The following is a 24,652-nucleotide window of genomic DNA, read 5'->3' on the forward strand; positions in this document are numbered from 1 at the left end:
TGAATCCCATTAGCCCTTACATGCCTTATCTTTGCCTGCATTATAGTTACTTCTGTAATTGACCGTACCTTACAATTGACATCCCTATACGCTTAATGCACTGCCTTTACCACAGTAGATGTTCAGTCAATGGTTGTGGAATTGAATTAATTCCCTTGAAAGGGACTTTAAGGTCTTCCAAGGACAAGGAACATATACTGTCTTATTAGAGAATGACTTTTGCTGCTAATGCTTCTTCACGACTAATTTCTGAATTAATATCGATAGCAACTTAGCTGAGAAGTTTTGAATTTACAGGAATGTTCCCAGCAGCATTTTCTATTCATTTTCTGTGTCCCTTGCCATCTTTCAGTTGTCAAGCCAGGTGTATAGCAGGGAAGAATGCAGTCAGCCTTCGTTTTCTAATAAAGTGAGAAGAGTGCCATCCCAAAGATAGAAAAGAAGACTGAACAAACAAGCCAGCTACATTAAAGTTAATTCAGAGTTGTCTTTAGACTAAATCCTGGATTTCTGCGGAGTAAATGATAAGGTGAACAAAGTATTTAAATAACAAACCTAACCTACACTGTAGCTACCTCAGCAACTGAATCAGCTGTTTTTGGGGTCATGTGATTTACTACTTGGCATTAAATCCTAAACACACTGGCTTGATTCTCCCATGCAGATAGGTTCATCCGTATATTCAGCTATATATTTTACTGTGTTTATAGCACAGAAACAAGCAAAAGAAGTCTGTCAACTGGAAAAGAGTATAGTGCCTCCATTTGTAAGGATGCATAGCAGTAAAGAAATATTTCAAATTAACAGCAAGATATTGTTTCCATCTCTAGGGACCAAGAGGACCAGATGGTCTCTCAGGAGAACAAGGTATACAAGGTGCCAAGGTAATCATTGATTTTCTCATTTCATGTACAGTTAAATTTTTTTGAGCCCATATGTCCTACCTGTCTAAAAAACTTACGTATTTCCTTATAAAAGTATGGTTCTATATTTTCTCTTAGTCTAACTATGAAACATGCATAAAGTTTTTACTGCACACACAGAAATGAGTTTTTTTGAATTATTGAACTGTATACTCGATGTCTTACTTTTTGGCATGTGAATGTATGCTAGCGTGTGGAAGACCATACTGCACATTCTTATAACACACCTGGTATTGATTCTCTTTTAGGGTGAAAAAGGAGATCAAGGGAAACGAGGGCCTTCCGGTCTCACTGTAAGTAGTAAAGCATTTCACATTAAAGATAAACGTATAAAGTCTGCTTTCCTTGGGGTGTGACTGATATTTGGGGAGGCAGCTCTTTGACCTGGGCGTCTTCTTTCTGTGCAGGGTAAGGCTGGGAGCCCCGGAGAGAGAGGCGTTCAAGGGAAGCCAGTAAGTAATTGAAAATAATCAAACGATAAACTAATTTTATCTGATTTGTTCTCTGACGCAACTCTTGTTTAGTAATCGGGTTATCAAGCTAAGAGAATACAAGTTTTTTCCTCATTATCATTAGGTCAGGGTTCTATCTGGGCAAGCAGCTTACTCACTCTGGGTCTTTTTTGTACCTGTCTATAAACTGGTAGTGATAACTGTTACTTTTACTTCACCTCGGTTATGATTGTTTTTCTGTAAAATCCATTTCAAGATAAAGTGGTGTGGTATCGTATAAATATAATAAATATTAATAAGGCTAACAGAAGAAATTTCTTTGAGGCTTCTTCCCTAGTTTTGTTTTAACTCAACTTGAGTGTTGTTTGGACCCTTGGAGTGAGGAGCTCTGGGTGTCATCATGTTTTCCCATGACACTGCTCTAAGAGTTTTCATATAATGCTTAATATTTTTCTGCCATCAAAAACCTCAGAATTATACATTTTTTTTTCCTTGAGACATAAGGTCTGTGGTTATCATCACCGAGGGAGAGAAATGTTAAAAAAAAAAAAAAGAAGAGAGAATTATATACACACAGACGTAAGATACTACACATATAAATATATATATATATATATATAATTTTGAGCAAAAGAGCCTAAATATATAGGTTTTTTAATTACTTTCATTTGTAATCATAATTTTAATGACATTGTGATTTGTCATACACATATATGTATAATTTAAAGTCATAAAATTAGACCATAATTTAAATATACTGTAACTGCAGAGTCAGAAAAGCATAGGACAAAAAAAAATTTTAGCTGCTATAGTAATTATCACTAATGTCATTGCATTTACTTGTTCCTCTGTGAGATCTGCTGCCCCCTGCCTGTTGTTTTCCATAATAGCATTATTATATTCTCCTGGTCAAACCTGAAATAGTTGATCTAAAAGAGAAAAATGACTGTATCTAGGAAAGAACTTGTGTGTGACATATATTGTTAATTGAAGTCATCCCCAAAGAACGTTCCTTGAGTATTAATATTCATCATGAGTTGTACTAAATTAAGGTAAATCATATTTCGGTAGATTGTTTCCACTTTGCTACACTGTATATAAAACTAATACGTTGCAGTGAGTGGAGAAATTTAGAATTCATCAAGTTCATTCCTCTTACTTTAGAAAAATGAGGCTGAGGGAAATAAAAGTACTTAATCATTTTGTGCATTGTTGACATTCCTTAGAATTTTACATTCATTTTCAGCCTATCAGATATGCCTGGATAAATGTAAATTTTAATAGTTTTATTTCCTCAGTCAAACAAAAGTTACTAGAACCATTTGTAACTGTAGCTTATGGCAGGTTTCACAGACTACTGGAAGAGCAAAGTTACCTTAATAGATGACATGGTTCAGACAGTAAATCATGAGTCAATATTAGTTGTTGAGGTTTACTTAGCTCTATACCTACATCTTTTCCTTCGTCTTGACTGAACCAAAATAGACTTTGAGATCTTAGGGAAGCTAGAATCAATCAAGCCAAGAACTCCAGATGGCCTCAAGGATTTACTTGATCCTGCGCAGTAATCCCAGTGTCTCCAGGCATTTTATGCACTGTCAACAAGCAGGCAGTGCTGTATAATAAAAAGGTATATTGGAGGTTAGGCTGACCTTTGTTATAGTGCGCACCCCTAGTAGCAGTACAGTCTTGGTTAAATTCCTTAGCTCTCTGGATCATATTTTCCTCATCTGTAAAATAAACAGACAGCTCTAAATTTTCATAATTCTAAAGCTAGGTATTAAATGAAAGTTAGTAACACATATAGTACTCTGCCAAATCGAGATAAACAGGAAAAGTATCTTTGTCCCATTGGCCAACATTGTTTCCTATATTTGCCTTCCACTCACGTGTAGATCTGACTCAAAGGGAAAATCAAGAGGAAAAGACATAATTCATTATCTTATTAGGGTGATAAAGTCTAGATAACTGTTTTTAGTTTTCTAAATCATATGAAAACTGTAACAGTTCATACAACACTGATTTTTTTTATCAATATTCTTTTAGTTAATAAGATAGTGTTAAACCTCTAAGTATGACTTTGTATTTCTCTGTGTCTCTGATTCTGTCAAATTTTGCTTCATATATTTTGCAGCTTTATTTTTAGGGTATTCATATTATGATTATTATAGCTTCCCAATCAACTGACCTTTTTATCATTATAAAATGTTCCTCTGTATCTCCGGTAATACTTTTTAATTCCTTGGTTTGCTTTTTGTTTTGAAATCTACTTTACTTGATATGTAAGTCTCTCCAACTGTTTACATGGCATATCTTTGTCATTCATTTATCTTCAGCCCATCTGTATCTTGATGTTTAAAGTGAGTGTCTTAAAGTTGAATCTTGCTCTTTTATTCATTCTGACAACCTCTGCCTTTAAATTAGCATTTGCTCTGTTTCCACTTAATGTAATTATTGATATGGTTGCATTTAGGTCTACCATTTTATGACTTGTTCCTCTGTGGTGGTCACAGTGGTATTCAGCACCTACTTTAGGCATTGGATAATTTTGAGAATTCCATTTTAATTTAGCTGTTGGCTTCTTAACTATACTTCATCTCATTGTTACTTTTAAGTGGTTATTCTAAGTCAGGAGTCAGCAAACTTTTTCTGTAAAGTGCCACAGAATAAATAATTTAGGCTTTGCGGGCCATCTGGTCTCTTTACAGCTACTCAGCTCTGTCATCATAGGATGAAAGCGACTGTAGACAGTATGTAAGGGATTGAGCGTAGGTTTGTTCCAAAGAAACCTTTATTTACAAAATCCGGTGATGGTCCAAATCTGTCCCCCTGACTGTAGTTTGTCAGTCACCAGCTGAAGGATTACAGTACACGTCCTAACTTTCCACAGTCTACTTAAAGTTAATACAGTAACACTTAACATAATGACTGGAAACTTGCAACCATGTAAACGTGTTTTGCAGCAGCCTGCCTTATATGCTGTATTTGTTTTATGTATTACATCTATATATGTTATAAACCCCATTTTGCAAGGTTTAAATTCTGCTTTAATATAAATAAAATCTTCTCTGCTTTACTGTAATGAAGTACATGTTTTAGAGATATTTAGGAAGAAAATAGCATTTTAAAAAATTTCTCTATGCATTTTCTCCTTCTGGGGCTCTTTCTTGCTTTCTGCAGACGTGTGTTTCTAAATGATGTCATTTCCCTGCAGCCACAGAACTCCCTTTAGATCTCTTACAGTCAAGTTCTTGCTTGACTGTAAGAGTTCTCTTGCTTTTTCTTTATTTCACCTTCATTCTTGAGGGATATTTTCACTTGCTATAGAATTCTGGGTCAGCAGGGTTTTCTTTTTTTTTTCTTTTTTGGTTTCCATTCTGCACTGTAAAGATGACATGCCTTTAATTTTGGCCTTCATTCTTTCTAATGAGAAGTCTACGCTTACCTTTATCATTATTCCTCTACATATAATGTATCATTTTTCTCTGGCTGCTTTTGAGGGTTTCTCTTTATCTTTGGCTTTTGGCAGTTTGACTATGTTGTGCCTCGATGGATTTTCTTTGCATTTATCCAGCTTGAGGTTTGCAGAGCTGCTTGTGTGTGTAAATTTTCAACTTTCTGCTTTTTTCAGATGTTTTCCCTTTGCCATTTCCCTTCTCCTTTCTTTCTTGTATTTCAATTAAATATATGTTAGTCATTTTGATATCATACCTTAGGTCCCTGGGGCTCCATTCATTCCTATTTCAATCTTCCCTTTTCCTGTTTTTCTTGTTTTTTGGTGGGACAACCTGAATCTATCTTCACTAACTTGTTAAACCCTTTCACTAAAATTTTATTAATGATATTGTATTTTTCAGTTTTATTTGGATATTTAATTTTCTATAATTTTTGCCATTTCTTTATACAGATGCTTTTTCTTTTCTGAGATTTCCTGTTTGTTTATTCATCATGAACATATTTTTATTTACATTATTGAACATGTTCATATTAGCTACTTTAAAATCATTGTGTGATATATCTAACATCTGTGTAATCTTGAGTTTGGTCTCCATTAATTGCCTTCTCTCATAAATATGGGAAAATGTTCCTGTCTAATAATTTTGAATTGTATCTTGAGCATTTTGAATGACTCATTGTAGAGAGTCTAAAGTCTGTTATATTTCTTTGAAGAGTATTGCTTTTTTTTAACGTCTGTCAGACAGTTAATTTGGCTGAGTTAAAACTCCAGATTCTCTCTCCTCTGTGGTAGATAGCTGCCGACATCTCTGTTCAGTAATCTTAGCCTTGTCTGGGCTGCTTGGAGTTGGCCACACCAATACATACCTCAGACGTCAGGAAGAGATGTAAGCGAAGTTTATACTTGGAATTTGAGGCTTTCCCTTGCTGGCTCTTTCTTTCATCACTTTCCAGCAGCTCTGATCACTCCAAGTTCTGCCCTGTGTTCTCCATATGAACTCTGTATTCAGCCAATCAGAGAGCGTTTCTATCCTATTTTATTTTAAGCATCCTGTGTAGTTTATCCTCTGGCTAAAAGCCATGTTAAAAAAAAAATCAGAAACTCACCTAGTTGTATTCCCTTCTTTCAAGCGTAGATCCCACTACTCTAGTTTGGGCCTATTTGTGGTCTTTCTCCAATGCTTTCAGATCTTTTCTTTTTAATGTTTTTGTCTTGGGTTTACAGTTGTCTGTGTATAGATTGGTATGATGGGAGCTACTTGGCCAGTGGTAGAAGTGGAAACACGTAACATTTCTTCTTTAAAAATAGTTTTCTTGGATATATGCTTGTATTTGTATGACTGGGATATTGTGCTGTACTCCAGAGATTGACACATTGTAACTGACTGCACTTCAATTAAAAAAAAAAATAAGTTTTAAAAAATAGCTTTTCCTGTAGGAACTCAGATTACTTGAGAAGCATTTATTTCAGTATCTTTATGATACAAAAAAGCATATAGTATTCTGTTCTTTCCCATTCTCCAGATAATGAAGCAGAATGTATACAGTTTTCATGATCCTAAAATGAAAGTGTAGCAATAGAAATAACATTTACGTGCTCCCTTGCTGATTCTCATAAGATCTTGAGGATGCTCTACACATGTTTATTGAAAATGGAAAGACACTGAATGCTCAATTTCTCATGGAAATCAGTAGAAAGCAATTCTACTGTATAGCAGAAGAGCATGGCGTTGGAGTCACACGGACGTCAGATTAGGGTTCTGCCACTTACAGCTGTCTTGACTTTGTACAAATTTAAATAATTTTAAATTAAAATTGTAACCTCTCTGAGCCTCTGTTTCCCTATCACTAAATGAGACACCTTTTATAGTTGTAACAAATGACACTCACTATGTACTTAGCACAAGCTCTCACTAAATAGCAGCCACTGTAGTGTTTACCCTCCTGCTCACCATTATCGTAATTGCTGAGCTGAAGTCACAGGATGAGGAGCTGTACTACGGATAATGTATTTCAGTAGCATCTGAAAAACCTGCAAGGGAATTTTTATTTTGTGCCAGTTTGTGCTTTTCTTACAGTAAAAATAGAAGAGTCAATTTAGATCATTTTCTCAGCTTTACCAAATGGCATTTGTATGCCGTTAACAGTATTACAGGTACATACTGATCTACACCAGAAATTGACACAACATTGTAAACTGACTATACTTCAATAAAATATATATATATATATATATATATATATATATATATATATATATATATATATATATGTATGTACACACACACAAAAGTACATACTAAGTTTAATATTGTGTGCAAACACTCGCTACAAAGCAAACTGGGCAGACATTATTTAAGGTTCTGAAACTTTGCTGTGTGTTGCAGTTGGTATACCAGGCATAGAGGGGTCCCTTATATTAATTCTGTCTCTTAATTTAGAAGCCTGGAGTACATGAGTGGCTTATGACTTTTATGTCTGAGATATAGCCTTAGTCAGATGGGAGTCCATGAGATTTTACATGTACCCTTTCTCTAACCAGAGAATCATACATAACTAAACATAGCGTTGATTATTATTAACTTAGAAGATTGTATGTTGCTAGGAATTTTAAATGTATTTACCTCCAATTTAATATCATATTATTCTTAGATTTTAAGATAAAATGGTAATTGTGACCTGCTGTAACTTCCCAAGGTTAGGAATTAGAAGAGTAGAGGAGGCAAATTGCAAGACAGGAACAATATTTTATTTATCAGTAGTAGTCATCAGTGTCTGGCACACAGTACATGGTCAGTTAATCTTTGAGTGAAAGAATCAAAGAGCACCAGAAATTTGATTTAGAGTTTTACATACCATTTTAGAATATACCCCCCATATCTAAGACTCAATTTTATGGTACCATAGATAGTATGTTGTAAAAATGGGGGAAAATAAAGGACATTGGAGAGGTTCAATTTGGTCATTTCTGGTCATCTAGGTTCTGAGATCCTTGTGCTTCCCAGGTTTTAAGGGCATAAGTCATACTTACTAACATATCACAAGGCTATTATTTTGGGGGGAACAAATAACCTCTTTATATTGCTATTAAAAGTATAAAAAAATCCAAATGTAAAATAATTTGTCGCTGTTAACGACTGGGAATTAAGTACAAAAGAATACAGGTAGCTGTAAAGAACTCCTACAACTCAACAACACAAAAACAAACATCCCAATGAAAAAATGAGCAAAAGGACTTGAGTAAGCATTTCTCTAAAGATATACAGATGGCCAATAAATATATAAAAAGATGCTTAAAATCACTTTGTTGTTAGGGAAATGCAAATCAAAACCACATTGAGATACCACTCCCCACCCAGGGTGACTATTATTAAACGCATACACCTACAGAGAGAGAGAAAAATGACCCGTGTTGGCAAGGATGTGGAGAAATGGGAACCCTTGTGCTGTGCTGGTGAGAATGTAAAATAGTGGGGCTGCTGTGGGAAGCAGTCTGGTGGTTCCCCAAACAGTTAAACATAAAAGTACCATGTAATCTGTCAATTCCACTACTAGGCATATACCACAACGAATGAGAAGTAGGGATACAAACAGATACTTATACAGCAATGTTCATAGGACCATTAGTCACAATAGCCAAAAGGTAGAAAACCCCAAATGTTCATTTATGAATGAATAGATGAACAAAGTCTTGACATGTGTTACAACATGGATGAATCTTGAAGAAGACATTATGCCATGTGAAATAAGCCAGATACAAAAGAACAAATATTGTATGAGTCTCCGTATTTGACTGACTTAGGTAGTCAAAGTCATAGAAACAGAAGGGAGAATGGTGGTTGCCAGGGGAAGAGGGCAGGGGACAGGGAGTTAAGGTATGGGTCCAGAGTTTCAGTTTGGGAGGATAAAAAGTTCTGAAGATAGATGGTGATGATGGTAGTGCAGCAGTGTGAATATATACTTAATGCCATAGTACTGTACACTTAAAAATTGTTAAAATGATAAATTTTATGTTACGTATATTTTACCACAGAAGAAAAAAACAAAGGATAGAGGTAGGCAGAAAATTAGATCAGAGGATCTTGAAGGAAAGCCGAGGTAGAGAAACTGACTAAAGCATTTTCAAGCATCACTTTTTCTTCAAGTTTTGCCTTTGTTTATTCAGGGTTTACAAGGACCGCCTGGGAGTACAGGAGACAGGGGGCTTGCAGGAGAACCAGTAAGTCTATCTTTATACTTTTCTAATTGTGTTTTTCTCATAGTGTATATTTACCTTTCTGTTATTAATGCCCTGTTGTGCTGTGGTTGATATATTTTTAAAAGCAGCATTTATCATGAGCAACTAATTATAAGAATGAATATTTTGCTGTGGATATAATTTTTAGTGCCCTCCTGGTTTCATGAAGTCATAGTTGGTCCCGTTTGTCTGGAACTGTTAAAACTACACATTTTATTTTCAACAAAGATGCTTCTGTTTTACTGAATCTCAGAATTTTATTAATGGCTTTCTATTCATGTAATAATTCTTACACTGCTCCCCTAACCCCAGCACACACAATCACATTTGTGAGGGCAACTCTATAAAAGAAAAAAAAAAAAACATACAGAGAAGGCAAATCCTACAACTGATGGGCCAAAATGTTGAAACATGACAGAACTGCTGGTAGGTCAGTAATACAAAAACTTACATCATGATTTCTTAAACGTGACTCAATTATAGAGTTTCCATGGAAAATGAATTGTGACAATGAAATACCTTGTCACACATTCTTTCTCACAATATATTCTTTATTGCCTATGAAGTCATTCTTCTGGCCAATAGTATCAGATGCAGTGTGCAGTAACATGCTTCTAAGGTTTACAGTACAGTATAGTCTTTCAAACTATTGGGTTGATCTTATCCATCAGTTGACACACAAGTTTATAGGTGGCCTTTGCATAATTCACTTAGCTAGTAGCAAGTGGGAAATTCTCACAAAGAGCTGTTGTTTGACACAATATTGTAAAATGACTATCACTCAATAAAAAAGTGTTTAAAAAAAATAAAGAGCATCTCAAAGGTTAAAAAAAAAAGAGCTATTGTAACCAAACTGTGTTCATGTCTTCCTTTAGATATTAAATCTATGTATAACTTCCAAAGAATAAGATTTGCCTATATATATAATTTTTCTAAATACAGAATCTTAGATGTGGTGTTGATTTTATCAAACTAAATTCTTCTCAGTTTTATCCATTTTGTATCTTTTAACCTACTATCCCAATTCTAATATTTATTTGATTAAAAAAAATGAGGCATCTCTAAATATCTTTCTTTCAAAAAGTCTGTAATTCCTTGAAGCCGGAGACCTTTTTTTTTTCACCTTTGCAATCCTCTTTTCTAGTATAATGTCTACCGTATTATATCTACTTAATGCATATTTGTTAAGCTATATTAACCAAAGGTCATATACTCAAAGGTGTAATCATTGAGCAAGTAATATTAGATGAAGTGAAATAGAATTAAAACTAATTTGATCTTAATGGTGAACACATTTAAGTCAAGATAAATATGTCAACAGAACTATGACAACAGCAGAGACAATATCTTAGACTTCATACAAGAAAAGATTTGTAGTATAAATGACTAAGTGGCTTAACAGCACCTAAAAACTGACATTCAGGTCAGAAGATCAGTGGGTCTGGTAAATGTGAATCAATTTATAATGGGGATAATGGGCTTTGTTTCATATATTTGAGCTGCCTGGTCAAATCACTGAAAAGAACAGAAGTAACTTAGTAAAATAAAAGACACAGAAGAGATATTGAAACATATTTGTATTCTGAGAAATTAAATAGGACTGTAGCCAACACCAATTAGAATTGTCCCTTTTTCCCAGACAAGATTCAAAACTGGTTTGCTCATTGCAATGCAAGTGCTGGGATTTGAGTAGTTGACCATTCATTCATTCAGTCAACAAACTTTCATTAAGACTCTACACTTGGACTATAGTAGTAAGCATAGAGTTTCCAGTCTAACGATAGAAGTACACATTAATTAAATAATCACAGAGATGTGTGATAATTACAAACTGAGATAAACGCTACGAAGTATAGGAATTCAGTTCCTAGAGAACGTATACCAAAGAAGCTCTCCTAATCTGGGATTAGGGAAACTTCCAGAGGAGGAGCATTTGAGCTGTGATCTGAAGTTACTGAGGCAAATATTGGGAAAAGTTTTTCTAGGGAGAAGTCATGAGCTTGGAGAAAGCCCTACATATTTATCTGAAGATCTGAAAGAAGGCCATCATCGCTCTGGCACAGAGAGTCAGATGGGAAGGAAGTGCAAGATGAGGATGGAAGGGGAAGCAGGAGACAGACACATGTAGCCCTATTCCGAAGGATTTGTATTTTGATCCTAAGAATAAAGGGATGTCATTGAAGGGATAGGGCTAGTTTTATGATCATATTATTGTTTTGTAAAGATCACTCAAACCAAATTGGAAGGGACCAAGAATGAATAAGAATGACCTTTTGTAACAATTGAGATAGGAGATAGAACTATTTTTGATTAGCAGAGGGAAAACGTGGATAGATAGAAAATATTCAAAAGGGGATAACATCAACAGGAGATAGGAATCACATTTCACATACAGAATTCCTAAGTTTATGGCTTGAAGAATTAATGAGGTAATGCTATCACTCACTGAAACTGAGAATATCAATAGAAATCTAGGCTGTTGAACAGAAGATTATTATAAGTCAGTTTAACTATGTTGAATTTGAGGTTCCTTTGAGAAATATGAAGAAGGCAGTTGGACATGGAGCTCTGAGCAGAAAAATATCCTGAATTGGAGTCATTGGTCTAGGGAGAGAGTATAGGAGTGAGAAAAGAAAAGAATCCAAGGCTGAGCTTTGAAGAAATTCAACAATGAGTAAGTGTTGGTAGAAGAGGATGAAACTACAGAGAAGACTGAAAGAGGTAAGAGGAAAACCAGGTGTACAAGTTAGGAGCGCAGCCTTAACCATAGTCTGTCTGAAAATCTTCAAGGGAATCTTAGATTCCTTTGGAAGTATGGAAGCAAAAATATATATCCAGGTCAAACTATAGGTATCATTGATATGCTAAAATAAGAGAGAAAATGGAACTTTTAAAATTAAAAGTCTTAATTTAAAGAAGAGTGGGATAAAAAAGAATGGAAGTCAAAAGAAAAAAAGAAAGAATGAAGGTAGTAAATAGAAAACAGTAAGGAATACAGTAAGCATGAACCCAGCTGTGTCAATAATCACTTAAATGTCAATATTCTCAATGCACCTGTTAAAAAATGAGACGGACAGAGTAGAAAGAAAAACAAGACTCAAGTAGAAAGAGACAAGATTTGTATGTTTTCTTCAAGGAATCCACTTTTAATATAAAGACACATATATTAAAAAATTAAGGGGTGGACAAAATGGACAAAGATATACTAACACTAACCAAAGGAAAACTGGAGCAGTTATATTAATTTCAGACAAAATAGACTTCAGATCAAGGATAATTATTAGGGATAAAAAGGGATATATTACATAGTGATAAAGGTATCAGTTCTCCAGGAAGACATAATAATGCTTAATGTATATGCATCTAACAGCAGAGCATCAAATTGTATGAGGCCAAAACTGATAGAACTCCAAGGATAAATAGACAAATTTACTATTTCATTTGAAGACTTCAGCATTCATCTGTCAGTAATTGAGGGATCCAGCAAGCAAATAATAAGATTATAGTTGAACTAAGCACCATTAGAAAACTGGATCAAATTGACATTTATAAGCTACTTAATCCAATAACAGCAGAATATACATTTTTCTCGAGCTCACATAGAATATTCATCAGGATAGACGGACCACATTCTGGGCTATAAAACACACCAAATTTCAAAGAAAATATACCACACAAAATATGCTCTCAGACCATGATGGAATTAAACTAGAAATCAATAATAGAAAATCTCAAAATATTTAGATACTCAGCAACACACTTCTAAATAACACTGGATCAAAGAATAAGTCTTGAGAGAAATTTTAAAAATATTTTGAATTAAATGGAAAATGGAAATATAACTGACCAAACTTTGTGGTATGAGTAAAAGCAATGTCCAGAGGGAAATTTATAGTACTGAATGCATGTATTAGAAAAAGAGAAAGATCTAAAATCAATAATCTAAGCTTCTACCTTAGGAAACAGAAAGGGAAGGGAAAATTAAATACAAAGTAGGCAGAATAAAATAAATGATAAAAATCACAGCAGAAATAAATTAAATTAAAAACAGGAAAATAATAGAGAAAAATCAATGAAACAAAAACCTTGTTCTTTGAAAAGGTCAATAAAATTGGTCAAACCCTAGCCATACTCACCAAGAAAAAAAGGAGAAGATACAAATTACTATTAGAAATGAAATAGGAGGCCTCACTATTAATCCCATGGACATTAAAAAGATAACAAAGGAATACTATGAATAACTCTATGCCCACAAATTTGATAACCTAGATGAAATGGACCAATTCCTTGAAAGACGTAATCTACCAAAACTTATACAAGGAAAAGTTGACAATCTTAGTAGGCCTATATTGACTAAAGAAATTGTATCAATAATTAATAACATTCCAAAACAGAAAGCACTGGGCCTAGATGGTCTTGCTGGTGAATCTTACCAGGGACTTAAGGAACAAAATCATACCCGTTTTCTACAGTCTATTCCAGAAAATAGAAACAGAAGGAACACTTCCTAACTCATTTTATGAAGCCAGCATTACCCTAATACCAAAACCAGAGAAAGCTATTACAAGAAAAGAAAACTACAGACCAGTATCTGTCATGAACATATATTCAACAAAATATTAACAAATCAAATCCTCTAATATATAAAAATAATTATACACCACCACCAACTGGGATATATCCCAGGTATGTAAGGCTGGTTCAGCATTCAAATATCAACAAAAATCCATCAGTTCAATAGACTGTAAAAGAAGTCATATAAAGTAGATGCAGAAAAATAAATTGACAAAATCCAATACCCATCCATGATTAAAAAAACTCAGCAAACAAGGAATAAAGGGGAACTTCCTCAGCTTTATGAAGAACATGTGTAAAAAACCTTATAGCTAATATAGCTAAGATTGTACTTAATGTTGAGATGTTAGATGATTTCCCCCTAAGAGGAGGGGAGCAAGGAAAGGATATCCCTTTTTTAAAATTCCTTTTCAGCATTGTGCTAGAAGTCCTAACTAATGCAGTAGACAAGAGGGAAATGAAAGATTGGGAAAGAAGATGGATAGGAAGATGCAGCATTGTTAGGATGTTAGTTCTTTACAACCTGATCTATAGATTTAATGCAATTCCAATCAAAATCATAGGAAGTAACTGTGGATATTGACAAACAGATAGTAAAGTTCACATGGAAAGGCAAAAGACCCAGAATAGCCACCATAATATTAAAGAAGAATGAAGTCAGAGGACAGACACCACTAAACTGAAAGATTTACTATAAAGCTGCAGTAATCAAGACAGTGTAGTGTCAACAAAAGAACAGACAGATAATGGGAACAAAATAATAAGCTCAGAAATAGAACTCCACAAATACAGTCAACTGATCTTTGACAAAGGAGCAGAAGCAATTCAGTGGCTAGTCTTTTCAACAAATGGTGCTGGAAAAGCTGAACATACACAGGCAAAAAAAAAAAAAAAAAAAAAAAGAAAAGGATTTAGACAAAGACTACATGTTTCACAAAAATTAACTCAAAATGGATCATAGACCTAAATATAAAATTAGTAACTGTGAAACTCTTAGAAGATAACAGAGGAGAACATTTCTGTGACTTTAGATTTGGCAATGAGTGTTTAGATACAACAAAACAAAAGCATTATCCACAAATGAAAAAATTGGTAGGTAGGACTTTATTAAAATTAAGAAACTTTTGCTCTGTGGCACGTTAAGAGAATGATGACATGCCACATACTGGGAGAAAGTATTTGGAAAACATATCTATTAAAGGACTTGTATCCAAAATATCAAAAGAACTCTTCAAAGTCAACAGTAAGAAAACAAACAGTGCAATTAAAAAGCGGGTAAAAGGTCTGAACAGACACCACACCACAGAAGACACACAAATGGCAAAGAAGCATATGAAGACACATTCAATATCATATGTTGAAAATTGAGAACTGTGAATTGTAACAATCACATACCTTTATATACCTGTATAAATGGCAAAAATCCAAAGCAATGACAATACCAAATACCAGCAAAGATGTGGAACAACAAGAGTTCCCAGTCACTGCTGGTAGAAAGCAACTTTGGGACACAATTTGGCAGTTTCTTAGAAAGCTAATCATACTCTTACCATGTGATCCAGCAGTCTTGCTCCTTGGTGTTTACTGAAATGAGTGTAAACCTTATGTCTAAACAAAACCTAGACATGAATGTTTATAGCAGCTTTATTCATGGTTGCTAAAAATTGGAAGTCACCAATATGTCCTTCAAAAGGTGAAGAGGTAAACAAACAGTGGTATATCTACCCAGTGGAATATTATTTTGCAATAAATAGAAATGAGCTATTCGGCCACAAAAAGACATAGAAGACTCTTCAGGTACATCCTGCTAAGTGAAAAAGCCAAACTGAAAAGTCTGAATACCATGTGATTCCAACTAGATGATAGCTGGAAAAGTCTGTAAAACTATAGAGACAATAAAGAGGAACAGTGGTTGCCAGGGCTTAGGGGAAGGGAACAAGGGATGAATCAGTGGAGCACAAGGGAATTTTAGGGCAGGGAAACTATTTTGCATGATACTGTAAAGATACATACGTGATATTATGCATTTCTCAAAACTCAGAACCATGCAACTCAGAGTGAACGCTAGTGTAATCTGTGGACTTTAGTTAGTAATAAAGGGTTGATATTGGTCCATCAGTTGTAGCAAAGGCACCACACAAGTGTTAAGATGCTAATAGTAGGGGAATAGGGCACGAGTAGTATATAGGAGCTCTGTACTGTCTGTTCAGTTTTTCTGTAACTCTAAAATCTCTTTAAGAAGTAAAGTCTGTTAATTAAAACAAAATATTCTAGTAAGGTCAAGCATAATTCTGTAATATGGTAGTGTATCTATCTTGTGTCCCCATCCAACCTACTAGGAAGCACTGAAACACTGCTATAAACACAGGAACCACAAGGTCACTCTACCAACTATCACTATATTATCTAACATTATTTTGAAATTTTGGCCAGTGTGTTGGGATATGACACACAGATAATCATATAAGGAAATGAAAGCATTGTTATTTAGAGAAAATACAAATAAACCCCAAAGACTTAATTCTAGTTTTTTCAACTACTGAGAGAGAAGTACAATGGCAAGACATATAATAAACACTTTTTTGGAAAAGTCAGTTTTCCTATATACAAGTAATAAACAGAAAATATAATAGGAAAAAGATCCCACTCAAGATAGAAACAAAACATAATAAATAATTAAGAATAACCTTAATGAGATTTAGATGAGACACATATGAAGAAAATTTCAAAAATTTGCTGAGACCTAGAAACTAACTAAACTAGAAAAGAAAAGTATTATCTAAAAAGAAGACTGCTTATTTCTAGATTAATGTATTAGATTTAATCCAATCCCTTTCAAAATTTCCACTACCCTGCTGGAAAAATTGGACAGCTACATGTAAAAGAATGAAGTTAGAACATTCTTTAGCACCATATACAGAGATAAACTCAAAATGGATTAAAGACCTAAATGTAAGACCAGATATTATAAAACTCCTAAGGAAAACATAGAACATTCTTTGAAATAAATTACAGCAATATTTTTTGGATCTGCCTCCTAGAGTAATGGAAATCAAAACAAAGATAAACAGATGGGATCTAATTAAACTTAAAAGCTTTTAAAGCACAGCAAAGGAGACCATCAACAAAATGAAAGGACAACCAATGGAGTGGGAGAAAATACTTGTAAACAATGTGACCAGCAAGGAACTAATTTCCAAAATACACAAACAGCTCATACAGCTTAATATCAAAAAATAAATCAAAAAATGGACAGAGAAATAGAAAATGTCTATTTTAATGCCAACAGGCACATTAAAAGTTGGCACATTAATGTGCCAACAGGCACATTAAAAGATGCTCAATATTGCTAATTATTAGAGAAATGCAAATCAAAAGTACAATGAGGTATCACCTCACATCAGTCAGAATGGCCATCATTAAAAAGTCTATAAATAATAAATGCTGGAGAGGGTGTGGAGAAAAAGAAACCCTCTTACAGTATTGGTGGGAAGGTAAATTGGTGCAGCCACTATGGAGAACAGTATTGAGGTTCCTTAAAAAACTCAAAACAGACTTACCATATGATCCAGCAATCCCACTCCTGGGCATGTATCCAGAGAAAACTTGAAAATTTGAAAAGATTTTTTTGATAATTTGAAAAGATCCATGCACCCCAAAGTTCGTATCTGCACTATTTACAGTAACTAAGACCTGGAAGCAACCCAAACACCCATCAGCACATGACTGGATAAAAAAGATGTAGTATGTATCTGGAATGAAATACTACTAGGCCATAAAAATAATGATGTAATGCCATTTGCAGCAACACGGATGGACCTAGAGATTATCATATTAAGTGAAATAAATCAGATAGAGAAAGACAAATATCAAATGAAATCACTTATATGTGGAATCTAAAAAAAAATGATACAAATGAACTTACTTACAAAACAAAAGTAGAATCACAGACATAGAAAATGAAGTTATGGTTACCAAAGGGGAAAGCAGGGGAAGGGATGGGATAAATTAGGAGTTTGTGATTAACATATAAACACTTCCATATATAAAACAGATAAACAACAAGGACTTATTGTATAGGACAGGGAACTATATTCAATATGTTGTAAAAACCTATAATGGAAAGGAATCTGAAAAAGAATATATATATATATATATATATATATACACACACACACATACATACACACATACACACACACAAATATACGTATAAGTGAATCAGTTTGCTGTACACCTGAAACTAATACAACATTGTAAATTAACTATACTTCAATTAAAAAATTCCCATTACCCATTATAAATTGGGTGTAGTATTTAATTATTCTAAGGATAGATAAGAATAAGCAGGTGAAATAGCTCAATATTTTAAGAAGACGAGGACTAGTGCTACTAGATTCTAAAATAAATAATAAAGATAGAATAATTAATTCCTGTGACATTGATCAAGTCTAGATACACAGATATGTGGAACAGAAAAAATAGCTTTTCAATAACCAATTATATAAAAGAATTTAATATTCGTAAGAACAAGATTACACATCAGCAGGGAAGATAAGAATTTAAAATTCGAAATTTTCAGATAACTAATATATATAAAATAGGTAAACAAGTTCATACTGTATAGCACAGGGAAGATACTCAATATCTTGAAGCAACTTATGGTGAAAAAGAATATGAAAATGAATATACATATGTTCATGTATGACTGAAGCATTGTGCTGTACACCGGAAATTGACAGAACATTGTAAACTGACTATACTTCAATATATATATATACAAAAAACAATTTTTAAAAATGATGCTGGAATACTTGAATCACCCTTTCAAATCAGTTCAACAAATACTTGTTGAGTGCCTACTACATATTAAGGACTGTGCTGGATACTAAGGGGCTTATTATTAAGATGTGAAGAGTTTACAGTTAGTAGAAATATAGGTAACATATTAACAAATCATTTCAAAATATTAGGATAAATGCTAAAACAGATTAGATTCCAGTCCTAAATGAGCACAAAGAAGATATACTTAGCCCAACCTGTGTTTCCCAGAAGACTTGATTTAAGAAGTGATAATTAATCTGAATCTTGGGTAAGTCAGAAGTAGCTAGATGAAGAAGGTAAAAAGAGCGCTCCGGGTGAATAGAGCAGCACGAGGAAAGACGTGGAAACATGAAACAGCGTGATATTTTCAAAGAAACTGTTGCCGTCACTACAGCATAATGTGAAAGGTAGGAAGTGTTGCTACTTGGCTGAAAGTTTGTTTTGATTCTTACCTCATGCTGTACATCAAAACAATGATTTAAATAGATAAATATTTTTAAACCATAAGTAATAAAAGAGTAGGTAAAAGAACTTTTTAATGGGAATGAATATTTTAAACTTAAGTGTGACAGGAAAAGTCATAAAAGACTGACAGATTTAACTACATGCGAACTGTAACTTCTCCCATCCTGGTTTTTTTAAATGCTAAAAGATTTAAGGAGATACATGGAATGTTAAGTGATTAAAGTGATTACTTGGGGTCATTTTTTACTTTTAGGTATGTCTAAGTGCTCTACAGCGGTCATTTTTAGAAGGAAAAAGGTTTATCTTTAACACTGTATATTAATATGTTTAAAATTAAGTGAGAAACCACAAACTAGACAGACATTAGCAGTAAATAGGATGGATAAAAATTAACCTCCACAACACATAAAGACTACAAATTTTTAAAAATGACTCCCAAAATACATGGGAAAATGACATGATCAAGCAACACATAGAATACTACAGATAACTGATAAACAAATGACGAAAACAATATTCACCCTCACTAGTAGTCAAATATGTGTATACTTTAAGATACCTGTTTGTCCATCAAGTTAATGAAGGATTAAAACAATCTGTGTTGGCATGAATTCAGTGAAATAGGTTCTAATTTTTATACATTGTTTGTGGGATGTTAATTATTGCAACCTTTCTGGAAATTGATTTGACTTTATGACCAAACAATGCTACATTTCTGACTCTGTTCCTGGAGCGGAAATGCAGAATACATACAGACTTCTGCACAAATGTGTTTATAATAGGGTAAAATACATTCTAAGGAGATCTATAAATTTTTAAATATTATACATCATACTTAATAAACCCTTAATACCTTTAGTGGCTGTGCTCTTGAGTAAGAACAACATTGTGACAGCTACATACCAAATTTGTAATTCTTTATTCAAATATTTATCTCAACTATTTGGCAGCAGTGCCTGAAGTTTCAGACCTTAATATTTACTTATAGTCTAACATGCCTTATAATAAATCCTTTAAAGCAAACTTTCACTGTAAAGAAAAATTAAAAACAACTTCAATGTCTAGCATTAAGAAAATGATTAGATTATGGTACTGCAGAATGTTAGGTGGAATGGCATACTATGCAGCCCTTGAAAAATTTTGTTATGAAATATTTACAATAACATGGTAAAATATTTTTATTTAGAATGGAATCTGAAACATAAAACAGAAGGATATAAAGTTATTTATAAGTATGCTCCCACAAAAGAACTAGAAGGAAATATGCAAGAATATTTATAGTGTCATCTCTGTATGGTAGAGTTATGGGTGATTTACTTAATCTGTTTCTTTTTATTCTTTCCATACTTTTCAAACATTTAAAAATGAACATTAGTGTACCAACTTATGAAAACAGTTTGAGATAACCAGCCATACCAAAGATTTTCTCCCCATTAATACTTTTTTTTGAAAATGAGGTGTTCACAAAATTGTGATGGAGTATAATCTCATAGGAAATTTTAACTTATCTTGTTATTATCTGAATCCAAGAACATGACTTCTTTGTACTGTCTTTCCAGAAAGAGCAAAAAGTGCAGGCAGCTTCTTTGGATGGCTGGGCACATAGTATTAAATTGTAGTTGATAAATAAGTGTTCATCTATCTAAAATAATTCTAAACTGTTAAATGGCTTCTCACACTGAGACACTTTAGGTTCAACAATTTAATGTTTAGGCAATAAGCAATTATTCAAAGTTTGTTTATTTATCCTATTCAGTATTTCAGGGGAAAAGATTTCCATAAAGGTCACACATGCATTTTATTGCACCTAAGTGATTATTCCATTCATATGGAACAGAGGGATTGCTCAACTGGACTAGCTATTATGATAAAGTATGACATCAAGCAAACGTCAACATTTTTTAAATTTCATTGCTTCTTTAAAAACCATATAATTTGCTTCTTTCTCAATTCGATTTTGTTTGTCACATATTTTTCAGGAATATTCAGTAGATCTATAATTGTCATACCTATTAAATAAGATAGCTTTGAAAGCTCTTAGCACAATATTTCGTAATTATTAGATGCTTGATGAATGTTTATTCGGTGAATGCGTGAATTAGGGAATGAAAGAATGAAAGGCACTGTCCTTTCTTTCCTTTCCTTTTGAATCCAATCTTAATATTATTAACAAAAAGATGAAGCAACTAAAAATTTAATTCTGTTTACACAGAGAGTGAAGTAATACATTGACAAGTGTGTTATGTATTATGTTACATATAATTGTATTCATATGTTAACTGGAATGTAGACTGAAGTTTAATTCTCAGATCTTAAATTTTGTTTTGATGTAGGGACCGCGAGGACTGCAGGGAGATGCTGGACCTCCTGGAGAAATGGGTGCTGAGGTAACGTTTTTGGCGGCTCTTTCTGTACTCAACACTTCTTGTAACACTCCTCTGCGGTAAAGTTGATGTAGTAGGTATACATTTTGAAGAATAATTTTATATTGTCCTATTTCATATTCCAAAAATAAAACCTAAAATTCGATTAAAAGCAGGGATGACTGTTGTATGAACCTAATGTTATACATACAAAGTTCTCTAACAGCTCACTTAAAGGACAGAACAAATAAATAAATAAAACTGTCTCTTCACTGATTTGGAGTTGACTTGAGAGTGCTTCACTCCATTCCAGGATGATATTGAAAAGTGACTCTTACTCAGGATATATTTTGGAATAATAAACCATACTTGTTATAATTTATAAAATCCAATTACTAGGTTTCTTTTGTCTGTTAACTTTAGCCCTAAAAAGACATAAATTCTCTCCTTCCTTGGCTTCTGTGAAGCTGTTCTGTCTTGATTCTGCTCTTTACCGTCTGATTAGCCTTTTCAGTCTTGATGTGACTTGATGTGTTCTTTCTCTTCCTCAGCCTTCAGTCATATTCTCACAGTAACTTTAATTGTAAATATCACTCTGACAGCTCTCAGCTTGACAGCTCCAACTCATGCTTCTCTATTCAGCTCGTTACTGTTTCCTGTTGTCTTTTATGTGTGCATCTAGATATCCCACAAACATCTCAAATTCAAAATACCTAATCCAAACCCTCGTTTTCTCACTATTCTTCTTTTTGATTCTTATCTCACTGAGATAACCCAAAACTGAGAGTCATCCTAGACTCCTCTTCCTACTTCATCCTGTCCAATCAGCTGTCTTTTCCCTTTAAATAAACTCCCACCAGTGTCTCAACTCCATTCCTCCCTTTGCATCCCTGCTGCCATGTCTCCTCCAACTGCCATTGTTCCTTAGCTGCTTGTTGCCGGTTTATCTTTGCCATATCATAAATTTCTTGTCCTTGAAATGTTTCAACGGCTCTCACAGCTTTTAATAAAATGCCAGTTCCGTAACATGATGAATAATGAATGTCCTGCATTGTCTAACCTCTGCAGACCTGCCCAGCCACATTCCAGTAAAACTTTTCTCCTCCCCTACATACTGCATGTTTGTTGGCCAATTTTTAATTCCGTGGTATGCCCTGCTTTCTTGCTGTGCACTAGGTATCCAGAGGGGATACAAGGATAGCTGAGATATGGTCCCTGACTCCTTTAGCAGTTCACAATCTATTCCAGAAAATAATCATATAAAAGATGACTATATTTCAATCCACTGGACCCAGTGATGGAGGTGTTCACAGGGCATTGTAGGAGCACAGCCATGGTACTTAACCTTACCTGGATTAGGGGGAAAATACTGGTCTGTGTTGAGGTGGGGGAAGGCAGTGAGTTTTAAGGAATGAGTATGAGATAACTATGAAAAAAGGGACTAAGGATGAAGCAATTCTAGGAAAAGGATAGTATGAGTAGAAACAGGCAAACATGAGGCAGTATGGATTCTTTGATGCTTACAGTCAAAACAAGGAGTGACAGATGAAATTACAGAGAAGTGGATAGATCATGACAAGTCTTATATACTCTTAAGAGATTTGAACTTTTTATCCTATGGCTATAGTAAGTCTTTGTGGGGTAGATTCAGGGCAGTGATAAAGTCAGATCCGTATTTTCAGAAGTTAATTTTAGCAGCCCATGGAGGATGTATTTGAGAAAGACAGTAGTGCAGGCATGTATACCTTCTAAAAGGTTGTATTCAACCAGGCAAGAAATGATGCAGGTCTGAACTAAAGTAGCCAACATAAGTAAGAATAGGATGGATTTGAGAAATGTTTCTTTAAAAATTCTGTAGAACCTGCATATTTGTGGGATATAGAAAGTAAAGGGGAAAGAGAAGTCAAAAATTATTTCCAGCTTTTTAGGTACAACTGGTTGGGTGGCAATATCTTTCCCTGAGATCAGAGAAGAATGTTAGGGACATTAAAGTCATAATCTGCTACTGTGCCCAAGGTAGACACTTAACAGGAAGAAACCTTGGCTTTGAATCCACATCTGATTCAAAAGTCAGTGCTGATAACCTATGCTATGCCACATCCTCTGAGCCTAAAGAAAGCTGAGGGAAGTCATACTTCATAACTTGAAGTCTATTTAACAGAGTAGGAGACAAGAATTCTGTTGTGATAAGAAATAGGGGTTGAGCAGATCAGCTGAGGAAAATATGCTGGTTTAGAATAGTGATTGAGGATAATGGAAGAGGGAAATGACTAAAGATGTAAAAGATCAGATACACCTTACTAAATGTCAAGGTGAAGCAGGAGACTTTGGATTTGCTTTGTATTAATAATAATGATGATAAAATAGGTAACAATTACAGGGAACTTTCTGTGTTCTTAGCAGTATTTATGTACCTTACATAGTAATGAATTCTCACCACACCCTATGAAGTAAATGCAATCATTCTACAGATGAGGAAACTCAGGCATGAAATAGTTAAGTAACTTGGTCAAGAGCAACAGGTAGGAGTAGTGGTAGAGCCCACATTTAAATTTAGGCAAAGCTCTCTCTGCAGCCCGTTCTCTTAGTCACTGTGCCTCTCAATATGTAATGATGCCACTATGCCCAAGTATATAATTTTTTCATTGATACTCAGCTGAGAATAGAAATGGAGAAGGCAGTTCAGAGGGCTAATCCAAGACTGGTATAAAAAAGAGGTTCCACAGAGATCAGGAGATCAACTATTAGATTTATCCTAAGAATAAAAGAAGCCAAGAGGAGCTGACAGATTGAGTGAAACTAGAGACTAGACGAGTCTAGATGAAAATCAATTTTGATACAGAAGAAGTCCTGAGAGAGTTGGAATTCTCTCCCAAGAGAGAATTTTCATCTTAGGGTAAGATATTAAATTCTTTAATTTCTGAGGCAGAGCAGAAAGTCAGGCAGTCTCATGTCATAGTCCTTCTTCTTACGTGCTGTACCGCACTGCCTCTTGTAACAGGAAAGAAGTCACAGAGGTAAGCAACAGAAGATTTCAAATAATGTAACTTTTTAAAAATTGCTGAGATGATGGTAAAATGGAAGGAGTATAAGGGAAGAGAACTTTTAGCAAGGCAAGAAGCAGAGGTCGATTTCTTGGTTATAGAAGTAACCTTTAGGAGAACAAAAAATAAAAATTGTTCTGTAAAGTAGAGCCTCTGAGGAAGGGGCTGGGGCTTTTCATTGTCAGCCCATCTGTACTGTTGTGCATGTATAGTTTTTACTTGGGAAAAAAGCAAAGTGAATATGGATTGTGGAAGCTGTGCCAAAATGGAAACCTGAACTTCCACTCATCTAAAATACTGTAACAACATAAGA

At 34.2% G+C, this 24,652-nt stretch overlaps 1 protein-coding gene across 4 annotated transcripts in view; it reads left to right on the forward strand.

Moving 5' to 3' along the window:
- Positions 1–24,652, forward strand: part of COL24A1 (collagen type XXIV alpha 1 chain) — a 313,443-nt gene that overhangs the window by 183,228 nt on the left and 105,563 nt on the right. For all 4 annotated transcript variants that reach the window (XM_031465514.2, XM_064493377.1, XM_064493376.1 and 1 more), the window contains 5 exons: positions 831–884; positions 1,172–1,216; positions 1,331–1,375; positions 8,997–9,050; positions 21,266–21,319. In XM_031465514.2, the coding sequence (XP_031321374.2) occupies positions 831–884; positions 1,172–1,216; positions 1,331–1,375; positions 8,997–9,050; positions 21,266–21,319 (252 nt within the window). The remainder of the gene's footprint in view (positions 1–830; positions 885–1,171; positions 1,217–1,330; positions 1,376–8,996; positions 9,051–21,265; positions 21,320–24,652) is intronic.

The sequence above is a fragment of the Camelus dromedarius genome, chromosome 14 (genome assembly GCF_036321535.1).
Source record: "Camelus dromedarius isolate mCamDro1 chromosome 14, mCamDro1.pat, whole genome shotgun sequence".
Classification (NCBI taxonomy): domain Eukaryota; kingdom Metazoa; phylum Chordata; class Mammalia; order Artiodactyla; family Camelidae; genus Camelus; species Camelus dromedarius.